General features: G+C 50.2%; 7 protein-coding genes across 7 annotated transcripts; 1 reads left to right on the top strand and 6 right to left on the bottom strand.

The window, feature by feature from the left end:
• Positions 1-479: 479 nt before the first annotated feature.
• Positions 480-1,378, top strand: ASPBRDRAFT_193357 (uncharacterized protein; the record flags this gene model as incomplete). The annotated part of the gene is made up of 5 exons (XM_067620612.1): positions 480-566; positions 630-1,030; positions 1,085-1,164; positions 1,226-1,256; positions 1,312-1,378. The coding sequence occupies 5 exons, from the start codon at positions 480-482 to the stop codon at positions 1,376-1,378; spliced, it is 666 nt and encodes a 221-aa protein (XP_067481895.1).
• Positions 1,379-1,571: 193 nt separating this feature from the next.
• Positions 1,572-2,837, bottom strand: ASPBRDRAFT_193356 (SOS response-associated peptidase; the record flags this gene model as incomplete). Its single annotated transcript, XM_067620611.1, has 2 exons — positions 1,572-2,224; positions 2,282-2,837. 2 exons carry the CDS (start codon positions 2,835-2,837, stop codon positions 1,572-1,574), a joined length of 1,209 nt encoding a protein of 402 aa, XP_067481894.1.
• A 1,394-nt stretch (positions 2,838-4,231) lies between these two features.
• cpcB (40S ribosomal protein RACK1) lies at positions 4,232-6,092 on the bottom strand. Its single transcript, XM_067624225.1, has 4 exons — positions 6,000-6,092; positions 5,647-5,773; positions 5,202-5,519; positions 4,232-4,923 (listed from the first exon to the last, which is right to left on the bottom strand). The coding sequence occupies exons 1-4, from the start codon at positions 6,077-6,079 to the stop codon at positions 4,498-4,500; spliced, it is 951 nt and encodes a 316-aa protein (XP_067481893.1). The 5' UTR covers positions 6,080-6,092; the 3' UTR covers positions 4,232-4,497.
• A 440-nt stretch (positions 6,093-6,532) lies between these two features.
• On the bottom strand, positions 6,533-7,522 carry ASPBRDRAFT_193354 (succinate dehydrogenase assembly factor 2; the record flags this gene model as incomplete). The annotated part of the gene is made up of 2 exons (XM_067620610.1): positions 6,533-6,981; positions 7,063-7,522. The coding sequence occupies 2 exons, from the start codon at positions 7,520-7,522 to the stop codon at positions 6,533-6,535; spliced, it is 909 nt and encodes a 302-aa protein (XP_067481892.1).
• Positions 7,523-7,846: 324 nt separating this feature from the next.
• On the bottom strand, positions 7,847-9,277 carry ASPBRDRAFT_39821 (emp24/gp25L/p24 family protein). The gene is made up of 4 exons (XM_067624224.1): positions 8,993-9,277; positions 8,713-8,839; positions 8,305-8,605; positions 7,847-8,227 (listed from the first exon to the last, which is right to left on the bottom strand). Exons 1-4 carry the CDS (start codon positions 9,179-9,181, stop codon positions 8,209-8,211), a joined length of 636 nt encoding a protein of 211 aa, XP_067481891.1. The 5' UTR covers positions 9,182-9,277; the 3' UTR covers positions 7,847-8,208.
• Positions 9,278-9,428: 151 nt separating this feature from the next.
• Positions 9,429-13,819, bottom strand: ASPBRDRAFT_39820 (uncharacterized protein). The gene is made up of 2 exons (XM_067624223.1): positions 11,300-13,819; positions 9,429-11,238 (listed from the first exon to the last, which is right to left on the bottom strand). The coding sequence occupies exons 1-2, from the start codon at positions 13,655-13,657 to the stop codon at positions 9,913-9,915; spliced, it is 3,684 nt and encodes a 1,227-aa protein (XP_067481890.1). The 5' UTR covers positions 13,658-13,819; the 3' UTR covers positions 9,429-9,912.
• Positions 13,820-19,761: 5,942 nt separating this feature from the next.
• Positions 19,762-20,868, bottom strand: ASPBRDRAFT_27654 (uncharacterized protein; the record flags this gene model as incomplete). The annotated part of the gene is made up of 1 exon (XM_067622413.1): positions 19,762-20,868. The coding sequence occupies one exon, from the start codon at positions 20,866-20,868 to the stop codon at positions 19,762-19,764; it is 1,107 nt and encodes a 368-aa protein (XP_067481889.1).
• Between the last annotated feature and the right edge of the window lie 2,005 nt (positions 20,869-22,873).

Below are 22,873 nucleotides of genomic sequence, written 5' to 3'. Positions count from 1 at the left end.
AAGAAGAAAAGTAGATATATCCACCTTGAGTAGAAAATATACAAAGTTTATGAAGTAGCAAACAAAATGCTGGGTATCACGCAGAAAAGAGAAATAATGGAGAAGAAATCAAGGCAGCCTATGAGATCATGGATGCTCCATATGTCGGGCGACAGCAAAACACACGACTTGACTGGAAAATTGAAAGAAAGGATTGCGCAAGCGCCACTGTCTATTCAAGAATGTAAGAAATGAGGCTCCATAACATACACAATCAAGAACCACAACCCAAGGAGCTAATCGCAGTGGGACGAGGGAAAGCCGGAGTTGATGGTGCATCCTGAACACCAACTGGTCGCGGCCGCAAACGCGCAGTCACATGAGTTTGGCCTGTTTGTCTGCGCAGCGTCATAGTTCCTCGAGGTCTTCGGATCTCCCAGCCAGCGTCTATTTACTAAGTTCAATTGAACTCCACTCTTTCAATCAGCACTTTTGTCAAAATGTTGGGCCTTCGCTCGTTTGTTCGCCAGACGCCCAGATGGACGCAGCTTCGAGCTGTGTCGACGCTAGAGGGCCATTCTCACATTGTAAGTAGCCGTTCGCAAGACACGAACCAGCTACACATAAAGTCTACTAACACCTCGATCCAGTACGTATTCCCCAAAAACGGAACCAACATCCTCTCCCTACTACCCTCCGAACCAACCAACCCGGATCTAGCCCTCGGTGTATCCTCCAAGCTGCCTCCAACACCCGATTCCTTCAGAGAGAACCCAAAATTTCTCAACATCCTGCAAGAAGTGATTGCGGAGCATGGACACAAGGATCCAGAAGCGGTTTCCCAGGCCCAGGTGATGGTCTCAACAGCAGGCGCTAACCTAATGTCCGGGGGAGTGTTGTTGACTGGCGGGCGTACAAGGAGACGGCGCGGCGAAGCCGGTGATTCCAGTGGCGGAGCTAGCGGTCAAGGTGGTGCTGGTTCGGGGGGGAGGGGAGGCTGGATTCATCTGTCGGATGGCAGACGGCCGCCGGAGTATGGGCGGATTGCTTGGTATGGTTGTCCTTATCTGCGTTGAGTTGAGGTGTGGCTGACGAAGTGGAATAGGCCTGAGGATATCTTCGGGAGTCTGGAAGTTGATGCCGATGGGAAGTTTGTCGGCGGCAATGGTAATTATCAGGCGAGTGGTATGTGTGCGATTGATTGATGATTAGTTGCTGGGTTGGATGATGTGGCTGACTCGATTAGGGACTTATCGGATTGTGACTCGCGACGGAATGTAGGTTCTATACCTCCTAAGTATAACTACATGGATTGTGCTAACTTGAGATCAGTTTCGGTCTGAGCCCGTTTCTACGGGAGAAGTTGGTCCAGAGACTGCGCCAGCAAGAGTCTCAATAGGCTACTGGACTAAGAGACTTGTATAATAGTTCATGGATGTATTATCTAATTGGTTTTGTGGGATAGCATCTCCATTCAAACTGCTGGCAGTTGATGCAAATTGAATCATGCCTAGATTACAGACGATGAGCTTTCGGGTCCAGCCCGGAGCTTAGATCATGTCTTTCGTTCCATCATGCAAATACTCCGCTTTTCACTTCCGGAAAAAGTTCGTAATTTGCTGAGTCCCTGCGGGGGGCTGCTTCCGCGGGCTTTTCTTCATCGGCTTATTGTGCGTGGCACTGCGCATCTTCTTCCCTGGCTGCGTCACGGGCTTGGACGGTGAACTCTTCTCCGGGCTCTTCTTCGGCGATGAGGCTACACTCGACTCCATCTTCTGCACCTTGATGTCCTTCGTCTCAATATCAGGCGAATGTTCCCTCTTAACGCCAGAGACCGGCTTGGGAGCATTATCCTCGCTCCACTCTGCATCTTTTGTGGGCCTCTCATCCTTCACTACCTTTTGATCCGGTTCCACCTTCACTGCCGCGCCCTTCTTCGCATTGGCAAAGAAGTTCGCGATATTACTCTTATTCTCCTTACTACTAACCGGGACTATGAAGTCAGGAGAATTATTTCCCACTTTCCCTACCTCCTTCGGCACCGGATAACACTCCAGCTCGCCCTCATACGGCTTGAGGATCGACTGCAGCTCCCCCGACCAGGTCGTCCTGGAGGGGTCCAGCCAGGTCTTCATCTCCTCGCTATTGGGGTCCAAAATCACCGGCATCCGATCATGCAGGAAACTCAAGTAGGGGTTCGACGACGTCGTAATGATCGTATAAGTGTAGAGAGATTCATCGGAACCTGTCTGCCATCAGCTACCTCCTATTAAGAAACCAATAAAGAAACGTATAAATTCACCTTCATATTTCACGCTGTCCCACAACCCAGCGAAATACATCAGATCCCCATCCTTTCTCTTCACAAAATGGGGGACCTTCTCTTTCCCTCCCGGCCCCTTCTTCAACCACTCATAGAACCCCTGACATACCACCACGCATCGCTTCCTCCGCTTCATGGACGTCCATAGGCCCCGATCCTCGATTAGCGAGTCTTCCCGGCAGTTGATCGTGCGTAGGATACTTCCATAGTCGGGATTACGTTTCGTCCAGAAGGGGATGAGACCCCAGCGCATGCTTTTAAGCATGTATTTGGTGTCATGTGCGTTCTTTTCTTTTCCCTCGTCTGCTTCTCCTGCCTCTGTTGCTATTTCTGTCACCTCTTTGTCGGTAGTAGGTTGACTACTATCAGCCGGTTCATCCTGATGATGAGAAGTGGGGTACATATTCGTAGCAGCAAGGTATACAGCGCCGCTGTTCCCCGGGGCGAAGTTGTAGGTTTCGCGGACGTCCTCATCTGGTGATGCGTCGTCTACTTGGTGGCCTTGGTCTTGGAGACGGCGGCGGATGAAAGTCATGCGCTGTTCGTTTTGTTTCGTAGTCAGTTGAGTGGGTTAGGTAGAGCAGTGATCGTGATATATACTAGGAGTAGTGCGTAGCGCGGGGAATTGGATACGTACCACGCCTAAAGCGTATCGTCCACACATATCGAGATAACGAATCAGCGTTGGGCAGATAGTTGAGAAGCTGAAGCTGAAGCAAAAGAAGAATTAGCTGGAGTGGAATGCGACTGAAGGAAGAATCAATGAATGAAAGGAAGAAATAGGTTGCGACGTCATGCGGCAGGGCGGAGAAGCTAAACTACGATCGATCGGCGGGAATCTCCAAATGTAACTTAAGCAGTGAAGGTTTGTCTGGAACGTCCCGTGGTTTGTTCACTGCCAGGCAACTATCGAAACAATTGGTCATTTCTCACTTCCACCTTATTTGGATGTCACTTGTTTCTTTGCTTTCTGGGTATGTGTATATTGATCTTGTTCTTAGTGTTGTGTCTTGATCACCTAACTGGTCTCACCTTATACTAACTTAACTAGTTAACACACTATGTATAATACCGCATTCAGACATGCTATTACTCTATCCGGTTGTGTAGCGTTAGCTAGTAGTGACTAGCTGGCTTAAACTTAATAGGGTACTTAGGTGGTGACTTTCTCAAGTCAACCCGCTGGCAATGTAGAGATGAGATCTTTGAATGATATATAAGTAATGGAGTCGAGATATGATTCGAGCTGTCTCATAGTGCCTTGTATAAAGAACCATTTAAAGCTAGTGCTATATTATGAAATACCAGAGACAGATCTTGCAGGTTCATTATGAATTTTCGGACCTCGAAAAGAATAGATGATATCAAAAGTAAAAGGAGATGTAAGATTGAAAACACATTGAAGTGAACGCACTTGGACTGTCGAGTATGCATACGGCGGAGTCATATCAAAATTCATAGCTTTCGGTGATACCCACTGGCTTTGGTGTATAGTGTGTAGTATGTAAGGGAGTATGCCAAACAGGAAGAATCATAGTATGGAAGCAAAGACCTTACTATGTTATAGAAAGATAGAAATTGATGTGCTGCAAGGTACGAGATCTTAGTGATGTAGATCAATCTCAGGGACGGTCCCGAGAAGAGCCTCAATCGGGGATATAACTATAGTATAAGGTACTAGGGATCAATCCTATCAAGCAATCGAACGAATCCAGAACAGCGAGATAGTAATGACCCCCACAAGACAGTTTGCCATGCTCCTATGAGGCTATGACGGATCCCCACATCCGAGTTACCTACGGAATCATACTAGTAGGCCACGTCTACGATTCGATTCGCCAGATAGGGTGATAAGGGTAAACTTTTTTTAAACAGTTCTTATAAAATGGTATTAGAACATTTTTGCATGTCATCCCTTTTCACAAGATTCCAGACAAGTCGGATTTTTATGGAGACGAAATCTCGAGTAAAGACTAGACATGTTTCGAGGTGAAAACCCGGGAGGGGTGGGAGGAGGACCTCCCTCCCTCCGAGGTGCTTTCATTGCTTCATGGCTCATACATCCCAACCAAATGCCTGCCCTTTTTGTTGTTTGGAACAAGGAAATAAAATAAAACAGATAATCTTTGTTATTTGATTTCTCTCCTCCGCTAAAAACTCAACACCGTCCCTGAGATTACTTGATGGGTATCAATCTATGCCCTCGACATGACACCCCAAGCGCGGATCTTGTTGTCGGTGTAACCAGCGAACAGAGTCTGGCCGTCAGCGCTCCAGGCCAAGCTGACACACTCGGGCTCGCGGCTCTTCTTGCCCTTCTCGATGTACTCGGGCTTGAGCTCGTCAACCTTGCTCTTCTTCTCGAGGTCGAAGATGGTGATGCTGCTGGCAGTGGCAGCGCAGAGCCAGTAACGGTTGGGGGAGAAGACAAGGGCGTGGATCTCGTCACCGGCGTGGAGGGAGTAGAGGTGCTTGGACTCGTTGAGATCCCAGAGCATGGTGGTGCCGTCCTTGCCACCGGAGGCGCAGAGGGATCCATCGGGGGAGATGGTGACGGCGTTGATGTAGCCGGTGTGACCGATGTGGTCGGTCTGGAGACGGCAGGAAGCGAGCTCCCAAACCTAGTTGTTGTTTTTGCATGTTAGCTTGTGACTCCACAGATATATTGTTTCTTCAAGATCTGAAGTTCTCAAATGGAAAAGCAATCCAAGCAATAACAACATGATAAACACAAAATATATGTTTGTCGATTGTCCATCAGGGCATTGGTGAATGTTTGTCTCATGGCCGTGAAAGGCTCTGAAGTAGCAAATACGTTTATGCAAAAACATCTTCTGGACGTGTCGAAATTGCGAATGATAATGATATCAATTTGGGTGTGCAGGGATTCAAAACGTACCTTGACGAGCTTGTCCCAACCAGCGGAGACGATGACGGGGTTCTGGGGGTTGGGGCTGAAGCGAACGCAGGAAACCCACTCGGTGTGGCCCTTGTCGGTGATGGTGAACTTGCAGTCACCAAGGGTGTTCCAGAGCTTGATGGAGCGGTCACGGGAAGCGGAGACAATCTGGCGGTTGTCGGCGGAGAAAGAAACGGACAGGACGTCGTTGGTGTGGCCGACGAATTTCCGGGTGGTCTCACCAGTGGAGAGCTCCCACAGGCGGAGGGACTTGTCCCAGGAGGAGGACAGAGCGTAGGCACCGTCGGAGGAGATCACCTATAATCCTCATGCACAGTCAGCCAGATATTCTTCCTTCTTTTCGGATTTTCCAGCCTTCTCGTGGAGGTTCGATCGGGCCTCGCCATTCGTTGTGTGTGTGGGGACGGAGTTTTCGGAGGCATACACAGTCAGAGACGATGTGAGAGTGACCCTCAAGGCTGCGCTTGGGGTAACCGTAGGCCTGCTCGTCGCGGGTCAGGTTCCAGATGATCAGGGTCTTGTCGCGACTGCCGGAGAGCAGCATGTTGGGGCTATAATCAAGGAAGAAAAACATAAAAGTCAGAACCCAGTTTGTCCATTTGATATATGATAGTTCATGATTTTTTTTTCAACCAATGCGATCATTTCTTTCTTCTCGCAACAACGCATCCATATACCACTTCATCGGTAGCACATGCACACCTTGTTTCGATTTTCGCAACAAAACGCATTTGTCTTCATGTGTTCAATCATCGGTGTAGTGTAGTGTTGCCTTACTTCTCCAGAGAGGTAGCCAGGCAGGTAACCCAGCCATTGTGACCCTCAAGGGTACCGCGAAGGACGAGCTGCTCAGCCATGTTGGGAGTCTGGGAGGAGAGAGGGATGAACGCGGGCGGAGCAATTGTCGTTGACTCTAGGCTGGAGATAAAAATCACAGCATTGAGGATGGAGTGGCAGACACTCAGCGTGCCCGCCTGAGCCCTAACTAGCGCGCCCAGCCCTTCTCGCCGTTGTGCGGTACCGCCAACCCTAACTTGTATAAGCGAGTCACGTGCATACTCACCGCCTGCCTCTGCCGCCCACCGCCTATCTCCATCTATATCAGACTAGATATCATGTTATAACTGCAAATGAACCCTCATTATCGAACAGCAATGCTTTTTTTTTATAACCCTTCCAATGTCCCTGTAAAGCCATCCCGGTGTATAATCTGTACAATCTCGCCCACGTATAATACAAGCCAACTATACAATCTTGCGTCACTTACACATACACCACCATGCCTATGGCAGCAGGCTAGCTCACCAAGTTCAGTTGTTGAACACCTGCACGTTGGGCATACGTCCCAGTCCAGGGCCACCAGTCTTCTTAGTCTTCGCAGCATGGAATCCCGTGGCACTGTTATCCCGAACATGTTGACGCAGGAGTCGCAACACATCGGAGTCGGCCCATCGTGACGGAACGGGCCGGTATGCAGCCTTGAAAGCACCAACCGTCTGCGCCCACTCGCCGCTCTTGGCTCCAGTACGCTTCCACGTCTCCGTGGGAGTATCCTGGGCGCCTGCCTCCGTGGAAACAGCAGCCTCAGTACCCTCGGTCGGAGGGTCCTGCGTGGCCCAGTAGTAAATGTCCCAGTCATTCTCGTCCAAGAACCGGTCATACTCCTGCAACTGCTCCTTGTTCATATCGGCCAGATAGACATCGGCGAACGTAGACAAGAGGAGATCAGACTCGAGAATTCCGCGCTTGCGGCTCTGATCTACAACCGTTTTCGTACTGCATCAGCTACTCATTCATCAAGAGAAAGGACTTCGTGGAAAATGAACCAGGGATCACGAACACAACAACCGAGCCCTCATAGTAGTAACATCCTCGCCCTCCCGGCGCAGCGGCTCAACCTTGAAGGTAATGCCCTCCATCTCGCCAACACCAAGTTCAGGCTTCTGAGCCCCCGTCTCCTGGCGACCTCCGGTGAAATGCTCGACTCTTCCGGGGTACGGATCCGCCGGCTTGTAGTTCGGGTCGACCGAGTTCAACATCTCCGGGGGAGCCGACTTCTCGCCGACCTTGGGAAAGTCCTTGGTCATAGTGGAGGTGGTGTTGGGCACATTGGGGTTAGGGGGCTTGTTTGTCTGGTTCTTGCGATGCTCGGGGGCCGTGGACGGCGCGCGATCATTGTTGTTCACGTCGTTTCGACGAACAACCGAGCTGCCGAAGGAGCGCCGGGCAAAAGTTGTCGTGAGAGAGATTGGCGAGGTCGATGGCCGCATGAAGCGGGTGATGAGTCTGGGTGCGGACATCTTGATGTCGCTATAGTAAATGGCAAATATCTATAGTGGATATGAAAGGGGAATTGGAGGATTGGTCGCGAAATCCTGGGGGAGGTCGATAAAGTAAGAACCAAAGCCGAAGAATGACGGGGTTGACATCATCCGGAGAAACCTCGTTTGCAATGTTTGCAGTGCTATTCGCCAACCGTCTCCGGCTCATTTCCAACGGCAGCTTGTTTGCTCCCCTTGCCTCGCTGATGTTGTTTTGACTGCAGGTATTCACAGTCCGTGGGCTGCAATTGGCTCTCTATATGTTACATCTTACTGACTGATCATTAAAATATTTTATTTGGAGTTACACAGTATGATGTTGGTTGTTACCTTGCTAGATGCATGTTGCATGGCTGGCCTTCGCGACATACTACAGCAGCTATCGTGGGTCTTTCGACTTGGGCAAAAAAGAAGGCCTCCTGTGTGGTTAAGATAGCTAGGAAATTAGAAATAATACCGATCACCAGCACCAATGTACATGCACAGTTGCCATACTCCTCATCAATTCAATCAGTGTACCGTGAAGCAAATCCCGGAACTACATAGGGTCGAGACGATAATGGAATGCATTGAATAGAAATAGTCCATATTTTGTCATGACAAGAGAGAAAGCATCAACCTGGAACCTTCTCTTTCTCACGATTCTAAAGTCAAAACGACATAGTCTAGATAAGGTGCTTGGATCTAGAAGTCCAAAGCAGTTAGTCACATCACCCGGATACCAGACTAGGGGAAGAGTGATAGAGAAAGAAGGAACCCACCTGAAGTAAGCCCTCAGATACACGACCTGCCAAGCACCCAATCCAACCAGCATACCCATAGTACCGAAAGCGAACCACTTCACACGCTCGTTCGTGCTCTCGTTGGTATCACGCAGCTTCTGCTCACGAGCGCGCAGGTACTCCATCTCGCTGACAATCTCGGCCACCATCTCCTCGATACGGCGGAGGTCGGTCTCGACGGGCTTGAGCTTCTCCTGAACCTGAATGCTAGACCAGTCGCGGGCATCGGCACCAATGTCGACATCGAGCTCGATGGACTTGTAGGGGTTGGCAACGGCGTCTGTTAAGTCGTCCGGTTAGCACCACACATACACACATCACACAACAACTAGTATCCCTAGCAACTAGCATATCAAGAGACAGTATGACCAAGGCGGATAAACATACGACGAGTGGTGAGCTGGTTGTCAAAGCAAACATCGAAAGCAGTATCAGCGGGAGAAGTGAAGGCCTGACGAGTCTCTCCAGCAATATCCTTGGGACGACCGTGGTCATTGCCCAGCGCGTCCTTGATCTATTTCAGAAAGGAAAACCAGTTAGCCAAATACATCCATCGCAAGCGACCAGGTAGAGTAGAACATTGGAGGATAACAGAACAGCTGGCCCCGACCAGCCAGCTTGCCTCCCGCAATAAGCACAAACGACGATGGAGCGGATTCCCACGTACATGCATGTTAACGACCTGACCATCACCCTTGTTTCCGCTCACAATGGCTGTGACGACCACAAGCTGGTCCTTGAAAACGAAGTTGCGTATACATCGCTCGTTCTTCCCGCTCACGGCAGAGAGGTCGAACTTCAGGGCGGAGGTGAGTTGGACGAACAAGAGAAAGAGAAGACCGAGGAAAGACCTCATTGTGAGACGGGTGGCCGCCATTGTCAATGGCAGTTGTGGCAGTGGCCGAGGGGGGGAGGAGACTATAAATTGACAACGAGGCTCGGAAGCTGCTGTGCTGCTGCTATTGATGCCACGCCGCGCTCTGGAGACCAGGGGATCCCGATCGGTCGGCCGAATGTTTCTCCGAATCTCGGTCCACACGCCGGATCTATACAAACTACACTTATCTCTGGAGGCATAAAGACGACTCGAATCATTATAGTGAGGAGGAATTGTGATCCAAATTAATCGTTAAATATATTTCTATCAACAACGCAGGCGTTTGAAAGTCGAGTAATCTCATTCATAGGCCATAACTGGAACTCTCTTCCTGAGGATACTGAGAAAAATAGTAAAGGTCCACAAAAGTAGTGGATAGAAGATAAAGAAGAAATGTAGAGGGGGAATCAAGCGTGGAAAAGAAAATACCGCTGGAAAGAGTGATACATCCAAGAGGTGCAAAGACAGATCGCAATCCAAAAAGGGTAATGAAATAAGAGGTATGAGCGAAAGGATAAAGCTCCAATATGGACAGGAAAAGGGCAAGGAGATAAAGAGAGAGTTTCGTTCATCAGAGTTCACCACGGTGAACAGGGCATGTCGTTTGCCTAACACATTAATATGTCGTGTTCAAAGCAATGATTAGAGAGTGACAATGTGGAGAAATGAGACACCGAAGAAGAAAAAGACGCATAGGGAAGTGAGACACATTAAGCCTCGACCTTCTTGCGACGAGTAAAGAGTCGCGAGAATCCCGAGTCCTTAGACTTGGTGGCAGCAGGAGCCTTGGTGACGGGAGGCTCAGGAGGTCCAGTATTTTTGAGGAAGTCAGCCAGTGCACTCGTCTCGGTCTGTCGCACCGAGGGAGTCTTGATGTCGTAGGCGCCATTCATGGCCCCCGCATTGCGCTCCATACCGACTTTGACCGTATAGTTCGACGCTCCTCCCATGTAGTTATCGGGCTGTTGACGCAGCGAGCTTTTGGAAGGTTTCGCCATAGGTGTCTTCTCAGAAGCGGTGTTGCGACGTAGTCGGGCTTTCATCGATGCACCGCCGAATCCAGCAACTGAACCGCGCCGGGAGTTCACATTGGCCGCCAAAGGCGGCTGCGGTGTGGGCTCTGGCGGCGGAGGAACATTGCGTAGGAAGTCGATCAGACTCTCCTCATCACGTTTGGGCTTTGGCTCTTCAAGAAGGTCGTCAAGCTCGTCGTCATCGTCCAGGTCGATGGCGTAAGGGTCCGGCACACGACGTCGCGTCCGTGGAGGACGGTGGTCATCGGAAGCGCTCACAGGAGCCGCAAATGTCGTCTTCGTTTCCCGGCTCAAGGCAGTTGGAGTGCTTGTCCGGCTAGTAGATTCCAGAAGCCCTGTGCGAGAGCCCACGGAAACCAGGGATGTTTCCGCCATTGATTGCGTGCTGGCCACTGAGGGGGCGCCCTTTGTAGTGCGACCCGGCTCAATAGCCTGTAGCTCGTCCGAGTCCATGGTATCCCTGAAAGGCGCCACTGTCCGCGGGATACGATGAGCCCCAGCCGTTGGTGGGCCTTCTCGAATGAAATCAATCAAGTCGGACGTCTGATCGCCCCGGGGCGCCACAGCAGGTCGAGCTTCCATGCGAGGACCGCTACGGGCAGAGTTTGCAACAGAAACAGTACTGCTCGCAGGCCGGGAAAGCTTCTTCGAAATCTCAGTAGCATCAGACAGCCGGCGCAAGCGCGACGACTTGGCAGGGTTACCATCGACCGTTGCAGGAGTGGTTGGAGTACTCGGCCCCGTAGACTTCAAGAAGTTCGCAAAATCGCGGCTCGATTCCATGCTGTGCTTTGCGTCTCGAGCTTGTCCGACAGCCGGTTTCTGCTGCAGGTCCATGGTGGGAATTTCGATTGATCTGGGGTTTGACTGGGTGTACTTGGGTACTGGTGGCAGTTCCACAGTGCTTTTCGATGATGCAGTCGAGTTTCTCGACCGAGTCATGTCATCTGAGCTCGGATCAGTACTTGCTTGCTGAGCACGCCATCTAGGTGAATCCGGCAACTAATAGAAGATATTAGCAATAGAGAAAAATATGAAAGAAGGGGAACAATGGCTAACTCACCTCCATTTCCCTCATGCTCTTGGGGGTCAAGGTGAAATGGATTGTTTCCTCGCTGCGAATCAGCTCGTCCAAGCCGGATGTATCGTCGTAAGCCGACTCTCTTGTCGAGACCCTGCTGACCTCAGACGAGGTCCGGAGACGAAGCGAGGCGGTATCCGCAGGCCGACCGATAAGACCTTTCAGCTTGCTCGATACCTGAGAAGTCGTAGAACCTGCGGTGACAGGACGCTTCTCCCGACTGCTGCTGAAACTGCCTGAGCGACGAGACTTGGAATAAACCGAAGACGCCACCGAGGTGGATGGCCGTGCCGGCAATCGTTGGACTGCGGCGCGCTCAACGCCGGAGCTGACGGAGGCTATCCCTGGGCTCGAGCGCCCGTACTGATGCTGAACCCCGGGTACCAGAGGGGACGAGCCGCGTTTGCCAGGCACTGACCGCGACGAATCCGAAACTGCGCTCTCTCCAGAAGTTGAAACAGGCCGAGCTGCTTGCTCCACGGCGGTGTCGTCCGCAGAAGAGGGAACAGTTGGAGGGGTTGAGTCCTCGGGAGTTGACTGGTCACAATCAGCAGCAGCCTTGGACGCATCCTGATCGGCGTCGGCGGGTTGTGCCGGGGTGGAGTCGACCACCCCCTGCGTGCGTGCAGTTTCTGGCCCAGAGACGAGTTGAGCATTTTCAGTTGTCTCATGTTTCTCAACCTCGTCGGTTTCTGAGCCATCATGGTCGGTCAGAGAAGGCGACGACACTGAAGTACTACTAGCGTCACTTGTGGCTACCTCGACCGATGCGACCGAGGTGGACGGAGTTGCGGCGGCCCCCTGCCCAGCGCTAAGGACCACCGGTTCATTTTGTTCGGCGGTCACTGGTTTGCTTGCCGCCGCCGACCGGTCTCCTTGCTCGCCATTCCGCTCATCATCATCATCATCCTCATCATGCTCGTACATCGTCTCCAGGCGTCTTCGTTCCTCGGAGGGAGTAGGCGACGTGCGCTCGGCGGGCTGCTCAACTTCCGAGGGTTGTTCCTCTCCGGGAGCAGCATTGGGCAATGATCTTGACCGAGCATGGCGTGGGGATTTGATGTTAACTAGTCTTGGCGTGATAGGAGAGTTCCCGTTCGATGAGGGCGATCTTGGTGAGGGTAGCGTCAGCACCATAAGGCTATGGGGTCGAACCTTATGAGCTACTACGGCTTGCATCGTCTGGATGTCGCCAGTGTCGAGCTCCGGAAGGAAGGCTGGGGTTTCAATCTCCTGGACGTCGTGCTCAGTCATCGGCAGCGGCACGGAGGCCGGGTCGACTTCATCCTGGATCTCTGAAAGCGGCCAGTTCGCGGATTTCGATGATGCGGTCCGCGGCGAAATCTCGTCGATTGTGACAGCACTGCTCTTTCTACTGCCAGGCCCGAAGACCAAGCTCTGGCGGTGCCGCAGAGATTCCCTTGACACCGCTCGCGACAAGTTGTTTCCCCGCATGCGCTTCCTCCATGTCCGCCAAAGTCTTCCCAGGGTGGGATTGAGCGCCAGTCTTTCCATGTCGTGGTCTTCCACGACCAGGCGGTCCATACTTGCCCGATTCGCCCCCGTCTCCGTCAGATCATCATCGTCCTCGAGGTTTGCTGATAGTCTAGACCGAGCGATCTCGCCGGCAATGATTAAAGCTTGCTCACCCATGTGCTCAATGATAGAGGTAAGGAATATCGAGGCGGCGGGCGTGATGTGACCAACATGGCTGGCAAGCCTGCGAAAGCCGCCTCCATCTTCGCCGAGAATTTCTTGGTTGATATACTCCTCTTCGTCGTCTTCTTCCATGTCTCCCAGCCGCGTGTAGACCATACACCGCAGACGAGTGAGCTTCCATGAGCGCACAAGGTCGAATTCCCCGATCGAGGTTTGGCTGCTACGGACTTCCATCTGTTCGTCTTCCGGTCCACCCAGGTATTCACTTAGTTCGTCATCCGCTGCCGAAACCATCTCCTTGGCAAGTCGAGGCTTTAATACGTCCGCGACGGCGGGACGAATCTTGACCAATTGAGTGGACTTGGCCGCGGCCAGGATGTTGAAGAGGATGTTGTCGAGAAAAGCATTGAGGGAAGAAAGGGCTTCACGAGTAACAAGCGCACTCGCACTAGATTCATGGCCCTCCTCATCGGCCACAAAGTCGGCAGCGTTGAACTCTTGGTCCGCAGTAATGATCTGAGCAGCCGCGGACGAGGCGATATACGAGGGCGCGGGAATCACTGGTGGGGGAGCGAGGAAATGGGAACGGGAGAGCTGCGAGTCGCTGGACATGCTGGTGCTGCGCGAGCGCGAGAGCGTCCGTCCCAACTCATGGGACTCGAGTCCTTTGTTGTGCTGCATGGTCGGTACCACTTGGGGGTCATATACCGAACCCGGGCAGCGCGCAACAGGTAGAATGTATTAAGAGAGTAGAATAGTAGAAAGTGAACGACTCAGGGTAAAAACGTCAAGGGTCAAAGAGAATGGCCAGAAAGAATAGGGAAATAGCACGCTAGATCATCCTAGAAGTCATAAGGCATAAGCATATCTTCGTCAGCTTTTTCCAACAATATGACCTCCGATGCACAGCCTAGTTTGGGGGCCTTTTGCTTGATTCGTCTTTGCGCAGTCTGCCTTCTGAACGGATGTCGTAAGATGGCGTTGGACCATGCCAGACTATCAAAAGCAAAACCACTAGGATGACTGGGGGAGGGCACAACGGGCAGCGAACGAGCGCAGAAAAAGAAACAAAGAACGACCGAAGCAAAGCGAACAGCGAAAAAGAAAAGAAAAGAAAGTACAGAGTACCAACGGGGCGGATGCAGGGCAGAATAGTGTCGCGACTAAGTAATTAGAACGTACCCGGAGAAAGGAACCAATTAACAGTACGTCGGGGTCATGTCGATAAGACGCAGCAACAGATCTGAAGGAAATCGATTCCGAGAGATCAATAAAGAACTGGACGGGAGAGAAAACTCATCGAAGAGTTCTAGATAGAAGGGGAGGAAGAAAGGAGAGGGAAAGTGTGTGTGTTGTGTAAAGAAAGAGAGTAAGTGAAAGAAAGTAGGAAGAGGCAGAAAGAAGAAAGAAAGGTTCGGAGTAGATGTTGGTAGTAGCTTGGGGGAGATGAATTTCAGGAGTAACAGACAGAAGAAGATCCCGTTGCAATGAGAGTTGCTTTGCTCTCTGTCAGTGTCTGTTTCTCTGTCTGTCTCTCTCTTCTGTCTCTAATTAGTCTTTAGTTTGCACCGTCGCAGCGGGCAAGCTCCCCATTCAGATTTAGTATTACTGGCTATTACAATTACAGACTAACTGGGTGACTTAGTACCATTTTAGTCTCTCTTTACTCGAGGCAAAATCAGGAGAGGTGGAGCCCACCCTTTTCCCTCCCGGTGGAAGAGGAAAAGAAGAGAAGCAGAGGCAAATGAGGGTCGAAGGGGGAGTGGAGCAGGGGGAGATTGATGGAGGCGATACGGTCGCTGGTTGTTGAACGGTGAAGGCTAAACTGGGATTATCACTTGCTCGCTGGAAGGTTCATATCCGCACTGGAACCAGCATCGCTGAAGGAGGATGGGCTGGCAATCCTCTCCGGAATCATGAAAGTTGTACCAGTTGTGCCTAGCACAAAGTATGTAGGTGAAATCTACAAAGTATCTATCTGGACTAGATGGAAATGATTTGATTTGATTTGACTTTGGAGAGAGATTAGACTCACCACGAGTCGGATATGTCCCCAGGCACGAGCGGGTTGCCGATCTTGCCACTCGGAGGGTGAAGGAAAGAGAGGGTGTGCCGTTACTTACTCTGTCTGACAACAACAACGTGGTACTATTGGGAACCTTCGGCCGCCATGAACCATGGAATTCCTTGCTAACTAGGCTAGGAGATGTTGCTCTAAGGAGCAGTTCAACAGCTTTGGTCTGATAGAGTACCTTGGTTGGATTAGCAATAGTAAACAACCACAGTGACTGGAGACCGTTGGAAGAAGCCCTTGGGATTATTTTTTTTTCTTTACTCCGTATTCCCACTTTCTTCTTTGGAGAGAAGCAACGAGAGAAAAGGCAGCGAAGCCCCCAAGAAAAGCCGACGATCTCCAGAGCCAAACTAGACTTGAACTTGTGCTCACTAAAACTAATGAATGCGCCCCACTCACCTTCGAAAGTCGAAACAAAACCCTAAAACCGTCCGACTGCAGGAAAGGGGCGCTACTGTACGTCTGTAACCGCTTAACCGACCCGTGTTGGCCGTCTGCTTGGCCGCTCCGCCTCGGGGTTTCGTTTCTCTCATCTTAGGCGAAGTGCACGTCACTAGTAGACTAACTCTCTTGTTGAATACATGAAAATGGAAGGTGTCTGCAAGAATAATCCGTGATGTTTCCTGGACGAATTTCCTGGATCCCCTCTCATCCCATCCCCCTCTTCTGCTCTTTGCCTAAAGAATCAGTTCACAAAGAAATATGCCACGGTTGGGCCCGTCTATTGGCCGTACCAGGTTTCGGCACCTCATATCCTTCCCGAAAATATCCAGACCCATCATCCAGCACCGGGTCAAACTCTGATTTCCCACTATTAAATCCAATCAATACTACTACTCCGTCCCCCTGGGTCGAAGCGGAAGGCGGCCGTGCCCAGGGCCAATGGACATGGGATCCACCCCCTCCCCCTCTTCCTCTCTCCTCCTCTCTCTCTCTCTCATGCCTTTTGCCTTTTGAGACTCTGAAGAATTAGTGATGGGACGATGCTTCTTCTGAGCAATTACGCAATGAGGCTCGAAAAAGGGCCCCGTTTCGTTCCAGAAATGCTAGGCACTCCTGTCAACCTGCCGTGTACCCATCACAGAGTTCGCAACAAGCAAAAGGGATGACGACCGAGACGAGGGCAGCAAAAATGAGGATGGCGATATTTCGAATGGGTCTGACAAGGTAGATCATCGGTGGGTAGTAACGACAATAATGCATGAGCGTGCTGCATGACTCTCCAGCACACGCACACGTTCTCCATATCTACCCCGTACGCTACTGAGTTGCCATATGAGGCTAAAGAGCGCCCTGACAAATCTTTCATGACTGACTATTCGGGACCACATAATCCTCCGACCTTCCTACCCAGTACTAAGCTGCTGAACAGCACAGGGCAAATCCCTGCTTGATGTGCCGTCCGCGAGTACGGAGCACCGTCTTGCTATTTATTCCTGACCCCTGCAATCCGGGTAAGTAGTCACTACTAGTTAGGTAAGAAGCCAAAGATTTGAAATACCATTACTACAGGCACACCCACCCACACCCCACCATCACGCGATTGCATTACCTTACATACAACATGGCTGGACATATCCCAAGAATCCGCTCTCCGTGCCATCCCAGTGGACCGATGCAAGTATCCAGTCATGCTCAGTCATGACCAATGGGTAGACCGTGGCCTCCATGGTTCTCACATTCCGTGGTTCGGACGGCCCTCGATATAGCCGTTCCGGGTAAGTCATCGGATAGTTAATCGGGTACACCAGGGGACTCTGGCCTATGATTGGTTTCCGACTACAGATTTTAATCTATCTCGGATATGGTTGCTATACCCACTTTGTCTCTCTCCCTCTCTCAGTTCTCAGCTGAGTCCGTTCAGTCCCAGGTTCAGCTCAGCCCAGTCGGGTCTAGTTGAATGGGGAAATATCCACGTAAAACTTCAGCTGAGACCACACTGCATGACTCAATCAGTAGCTATATTAAGCGACTGGGGGGCGATAGTAGAGGGGAAGTTCCAATAGGCTGGAGATGCACGGTAGGTACATACTCTATCTTTCAATCTATTGAGTGTATTCTACGTAGTACAGTGGACTACACATATTGTCCTGGGGACCATCGATCGAAAAGGCTACTAGTAATAGTTTAAAGCAGTGGGGTTGAGCTGTCAATTCGGTGCCAAGGACGTGGAACGTACTGGGAAGATGCTATTCTCGAAAGATTCTAGACGTTAAATCGATTGATCAATGATGGAATCAGCTATTGGATTAGTTATCTTCTTTTCAGCTGCGTCTAGATCATTGTTTATCTTACGCCACCAGGTCTCATCCTGAATCTAGACTACAATACACTTCTTATAGGAGATGCTCCGATCCTGGGACCGGACCTTTAATCTAGCAACAACAACAGCAACATCATCCCAGTCCCACCAACCACATCACAGCATCACCTCTTCTAATGCCATGCATCCTAGTAGTGCAGCGGGAGTGGCTTGTCAAGAGTCAGAATACTATAAGTCAGCTAGACTACTACCCCCATGTCCATAATGACGGGATGAGATCGATACTGCTTGCTGCCCAACAATACCTACCCAGAAGATCTCCAATGACACAGACAGACATGCTTCACTGCCCCAGCTGATGTGATCTCCACCGTCTACCCAAGATCGCCACAATCTAGACCTATAGATAACCAAAATAATGCGTGAAATGCATACTATACACAGCGAATAACATCTCCCATGTAGTACTACCTACGACTCATGCAGTTGGCCTGGGTTCTGAACTAAATAACCCCGCAATCACTCGCTACATAACTAACCGACACATGCTCTTGTGTAGCGACCAAGTATCCTTGTAGTTCGTGTGATGGTAAGTAGTTCATCAAGTAGAGTCGTGGTTCTGGTTCCACAAACACCGAGATATACTCCGATAGACTGACTGCATGGGAGAATACTAAGTTACAGGCTCCAGGCGGCTGTAACCATTGAAGTTACTTAGTATCAAGGTATAGTACTCACCAGATCTGTTAATAATGTCCCCCGTACAAAGTATCTATAACATGTGAACCGAACTTGTTCAACTGCAAGACTCCCGGTGTTGGGCACTGTCACACAGCCCCATTTGTCACAATAGGCAAGGGAGTCCAGTAGCATCGCTGCAGGGATGAGAGGGATGAGAAGGATGATCGTTCGATCAATCGATCGATCGCATGTGCCATATCCTGGAATGGTCTGCATGTACTCCGTACAGGGTACACATGAAGTAATACCAGGTATACGGAGTACACAAGTGAGTAAATAAACTCAAAGTCCGAAAACCCGATCATTGATCATACGCAGTAAGTAGATGGGATTGATGATGACTTGCATATGGCCCCTCCAGCTCAGCCAAACTTGACATGTGTGTGTTGTGCTGTGCTCCACACTTACTACGCCGTAGGCATGTAATACAAATAACAGCAATCAACAATAGAAAGTTAAAGAAAAGCCACTAGGTTATTTTCAGTAAAATGTAATCTAAGCAACTACGTAACTTAGAGTTAGAACAACACACACACAAATGCACCCCAATCCAACCAACTCATCACACTTTCATTAGAATCATACGATTTAAGTGGCTCGGTGGAGGCGATGTGGCTTGCGGTAACTAAGGGATTTAGTTCAGAGTTAGTTGCATGAGTAGACTAGTAGTTAGTTAGTAGTTGATTTCATTTAATATTACTTGACTAGCTATAGGCGAATTCCGTTATTCCGATCATAAGGCAGATTAGGCTCCTTCATTTACCTTAGTACTATAATGGGTTGGTTTCAGCCTGTTTGATCTGACTGTGATTCATCAGTGTCATTTTGCTGCTGCGGCCTGGTGGTAGCTACCTTACTGGTCTGGTTTGATCTGATCTGACATCAGCTATGATCTATTGGAAGCCAATAGCCATTTCTTCCAGGGAAGTGTTCCAGTAATCAACTAGTTAACTAACAGTGGCATATGGTGACTAATGCTGTGGTGACTGTATGTAGTTAGTTAGGTAAGTAAGCATGCAAGGATGCTGACATGCACTGAAGGAGTTACTCCGTAAGAAACTCAACTCGGAGGTAAATGGCCAAGTCATACTAAGCAACTACCCTGTATATATTAGCTATTGTTTGGCCGCCCCCAAGCGATCGGGTTTCACGGCAGGACCGGTATCCTCGCGTTTCAGGTCAGGTGGATATTCACCTATTACCTACTACCTTACTAAAGTCTTTGGATCATGCCGTGTATGACATCCTGTGTTACAGCTGGACGGGCTGGTGCCTTGCTTTGACAAACACTTAATGTTTCATGACTGACGGGAGAGGTCTTCTTTTCTTTGGTAGCATGAGACGGATTTCATTGACATTTCTGTTTCAGGTTACCCGGTTACTGTTCGATAATGAGACAGTATTCTCTGATGGCCCGGGTCGTCTCTATTGCCTTCTTCGGCTGGTAGGGATTATAATGGCCATTGGTATGGAGGGAGAGTCACTTTCAGTAATAGGCACTTTTATTTCAATATCATGCTATTGATAGGAAAATCAACAGGACTATTGAACCCCGCTCATGAGCTTTTGGTAGAAATCGTTTGTGCTGTGCAATGGCACACCGTAGAAGAAAAATGTAAAGGAAATATCAATAATATCTGGGCCAGCTCCAGTTCTCAAATTCTTTTTTTCATCCCTCATATCATCATTGCTGTATGATCTTTGAATCTACTGGACTAAAAAGCCATTCCAGTTTTCCAATGCATACGCAACACCACTGGCGAAGAAGCTTAGCTCGTCTGGCCCTACATCGGTGTCACACGCGAGTCTTTCGGAGAGTAGATGCTCGATCTTGGCCAGCAAATCCTTATTGTGACTTCTACTGGCTCCTGAGGAAGGCTCGGAGGCACCTTCTCCGTTGACGAGGCTGGCAAGTTCCCCAAAGTCCTCCTTGGCAACGATGTTGCGGAAAAGTCCGATGACATGATTCAACACATTGTCAAAGTAGGTCCCACTCGCACTATCCAGGTCCAAGTAAGGCGAATCCAGGCGACCCATGTAGAAGTCATTGGCCTGGTTGCGGAGGCGGGCTTTGTATTCAAGATCGGGAATCCCGTTGATGCCATTCATGTAGGCGAGAAACAGCCTCTTATCCAGGTCCACGACGTCACTGGTATGCTCTTCAGGCAGCTGTTTGATCGACTCGAGCGTACTGCTGAGTTCGTCATCCTCGATATCGTTAACGTCCAGTTCGTCGACTGACTCTTGGAATCGGAGCGTGCCAGATGCTAGCGCACGTTCCATTAGCTCATGGCAAGTCAGCTCTGCTTCATCAGAGTCTTCGTCATCGTCCAGCGAGACTGGAGCATCGATATAGCGGATGTTCGTGTCAAATCGGACCATGGGTCCAAAGGAGATGAAAGATCCATCCAACGATTCAGCATCGTCTTCGTCACATGATTCAGACATTATATCAGATGCGTCATCCCAGCCGGAGACGTGGTACATATCATCGTCGTCGTCATCACTGTCTTCGAAAATCGCATCATAATCGTATTCCGAAGCTTCCGATGCATAGCCCGACTCGGATTCCTCATCTTCTTCGATTTCGGAATACGGTCTTTTCAGTATGGGCTTCAAAAAGGAACCAAGAGATGGTTCGGTTGCAGTCACCGAGCCTGAGACACCAGAGGTGTTCGAGGTATTCTGCTTGGTCGATGCGACAGAAACTTCGTCCGAGGCATAGCAACTGTCATGGGAAATCGATACTTCAAGTTGAGAAAACGTTGAAGAGAGAGACTCCCATGACTTTTTGTTCATGTTTTGAGGGCTCATTTTGGTAGAGGCCTTTTGCAGAATGATCTGGCCAAAGCAGTATGCCAACAGTGGCAGTGACCAAGAAACCCCAAAGCAAACTTGACAAGAAGGTTCCCACTCGCACTTGCAGCGACTGGGATGGAGAGAAGTCAATTGCCTTGGGCGAGGAAAATAGAGAGGAGATTTTTGTATTTCAAAGAGTGGCTTCGAAGGCCTCCGAATGGTTTGGAGGAGTCCATGGTGAAGCACAGGCGCAAAGGTAATAGCCGCCTAGTGAGAGCCGAGAAGGCCCTTGACCAGAATAACCTCGCAAAACATTATGAAAAAATCTGTAAATTCACTTCAAGCTGGGGGATAGTTTTGAGTCAAGACGCATGCGCGTTTGGTTGTTGGAAAGATTCTTGGCCGAGATATACGGTTTGAGTCCTTTCTTTCCCTTGAAAACACGTTCGATTTCGATGGAGTGTCTGACGTGATACATATAGACTGCCGGTTCGTCTATGAATTTGGTTGTTGAGTTGGATGAGAAGGCGCCGTATTTGATGCTAGACAAATACCGCGACGCGTTGCGTAGTTCTTGAGGTAGTATCCGTCGACTCTGCGTGAGAATGACGACGTTATAGGCTCCGTTCGGAACTTGGCTGGGTGCTTTGTTCGTAAAGAGGGGCAATAACCGATGGCCGATGCCCTGGCGCTATAATGTCATGCCCACTTTTCGTGGGGATACGAGTGGTGCAACGGGAGGGGGCGAGGGGTAAGGAACAAATTTCGTTGAGGAACAGATCCTCAAAGGAAATCCAGGTATGATAAGACTCGACGACTGTACGCCGAGAAGTGTCTAGAATGGATGAGAAATAGCACAGTAACCAGTGCTGAGGTGGAAGAAAGGGATGGGAACAAGGCGAACCTCGCGGGTGTCAGTCAGATTTCCGTCATCACCACATGACCTTGGCCTTGTTGCCTCCCTTTGCTTTCCTTTCCTTTCCGGCGCTGCCATCGGGCCGATCGCGGAATGCTCATTTGGGTTTAGCTGTTGCGGCTGAGTCTCGCTATTTCCTCCAATCAGCATTCGTCACTGCTCGGCTCGGAGCCACGAGTAATTCCGTGCCGGAGTCTCTACCGGCCGCCGGTGAGTGTTCACATCGTGGGTGGGCTGCTGTGTACTCTTGAGGTAGCATTGATTGTCGCCATTACTACTACTGGAGCTGGCCTCTTCGCTTAGATGCTCTCCATGTTCCTGGGCTCTAATCCATATCTGGTTTCTTTCTCCACTCTAGTCCAGGGCTGGTGGTCTACTTTTCTTTGAAAGAGACTTCTTGTCGAGAGGACAGCGGCACAGTGACTTCCCAAAAGGGAAATACGCGGCACTACCGCTTGCCTTTGCTACAATGCCCACCAAATTCGTCGGACTGTCAAAGTCCAGAATGACTTACAACCGATGCAGAGGACCCATGTTCTACACTTAGCATTACTCCATGCTCGGTTGTCTATGTTTAGGTGTTGGTATGCTTGATGCACTAAAAGGAGCTGGCCCTAGGAATTCTTCTGGGTGGCTTGCTTGACTTGCTGTACCTGGCAGAACGACGGTTTCGGCGGAGTCCTGATAAGACACCTTCCAAAACACCACTTGCCTCCAACGTCTCTCGGGAGTGTGCGTGGCCTTGTCCCCATTGCCTGTGGTTCGTTAGCCTGAGTATCACGAACCCCAGCTCCACCAGATGCTGAGGAATCTGGACAAAGAAATGGCAACTTGGCCAGGGAAATGAGACGGCCTCGCTCCTGAGACGAACTTATGCTGTACTAAACTCTCTAGGCTGGCGAATCAGGCTGTCTATCTTGAGACAAGAGACAAAGAAACCTCGATGAAACATCAGACTTAGAGTTCCGAGCCCTCGCAAAGCCGAATCTAAGATACGGACCGCTTATTCTTCAGTGTAATCCAGGGCCAATGGGTACGGAGCTCAGCACACTCGCTGAATGTGTAGGCCAGAGCTGAATGCGAATAGCTACCCCCTCCCTCAGG

The sequence above is a fragment of the Aspergillus brasiliensis genome, assembly GCF_001889945.1.
Source record: "Aspergillus brasiliensis CBS 101740 unplaced genomic scaffold ASPBRscaffold_3, whole genome shotgun sequence".
Taxonomy (NCBI): domain Eukaryota; kingdom Fungi; phylum Ascomycota; class Eurotiomycetes; order Eurotiales; family Aspergillaceae; genus Aspergillus; species Aspergillus brasiliensis.
The sequence above is the reverse complement of the archived record's forward strand: the minus strand, read 5'-3'. Positions and strand labels throughout refer to the sequence as shown.

Excerpts from the sequence above, each read along its gene's own strand:
- ASPBRDRAFT_39821 (XM_067624224.1), bottom strand. The coding sequence starts at position 9,181 with ATGAGGTCTTTCCTCGGTCTTCTCTTTCTCTTGTTCGTCCAACTCACC. Across the intron at positions 8,840-8,992 it reads GTCAGGTCGTTAACATGCAT|ATCAAGGACGCGCTGGGCAA; the intron begins GTACGTGGGAAT and ends TTTCTGAAATAG. Across the intron at positions 8,606-8,712 it reads CAACCAGCTCACCACTCGTC|ACGCCGTTGCCAACCCCTAC; the intron begins GTATGTTTATCC and ends ACGACTTAACAG.
- cpcB (XM_067624225.1), bottom strand. The coding sequence starts at position 6,079 with ATGGCTGAGCAGCTCGTCCTTCGCGGTACCCTTGAGGGTCACAATGGC. Across the intron at positions 5,774-5,999 it reads CTGGCTACCTCTCTGGAGAA|CCCCAACATGCTGCTCTCCG; the intron begins GTAAGGCAACAC and ends CCTTGATTATAG. Across the intron at positions 5,520-5,646 it reads CTCACATCGTCTCTGACTGT|GTGATCTCCTCCGACGGTGC; the intron begins GTATGCCTCCGA and ends TGAGGATTATAG.
- ASPBRDRAFT_39820 (XM_067624223.1), bottom strand. The coding sequence starts at position 13,657 with ATGCAGCACAACAAAGGACTCGAGTCCCATGAGTTGGGACGGACGCTC. Across the intron at positions 11,239-11,299 it reads AGAGCATGAGGGAAATGGAG|TTGCCGGATTCACCTAGATG; the intron begins GTGAGTTAGCCA and ends ATCTTCTATTAG.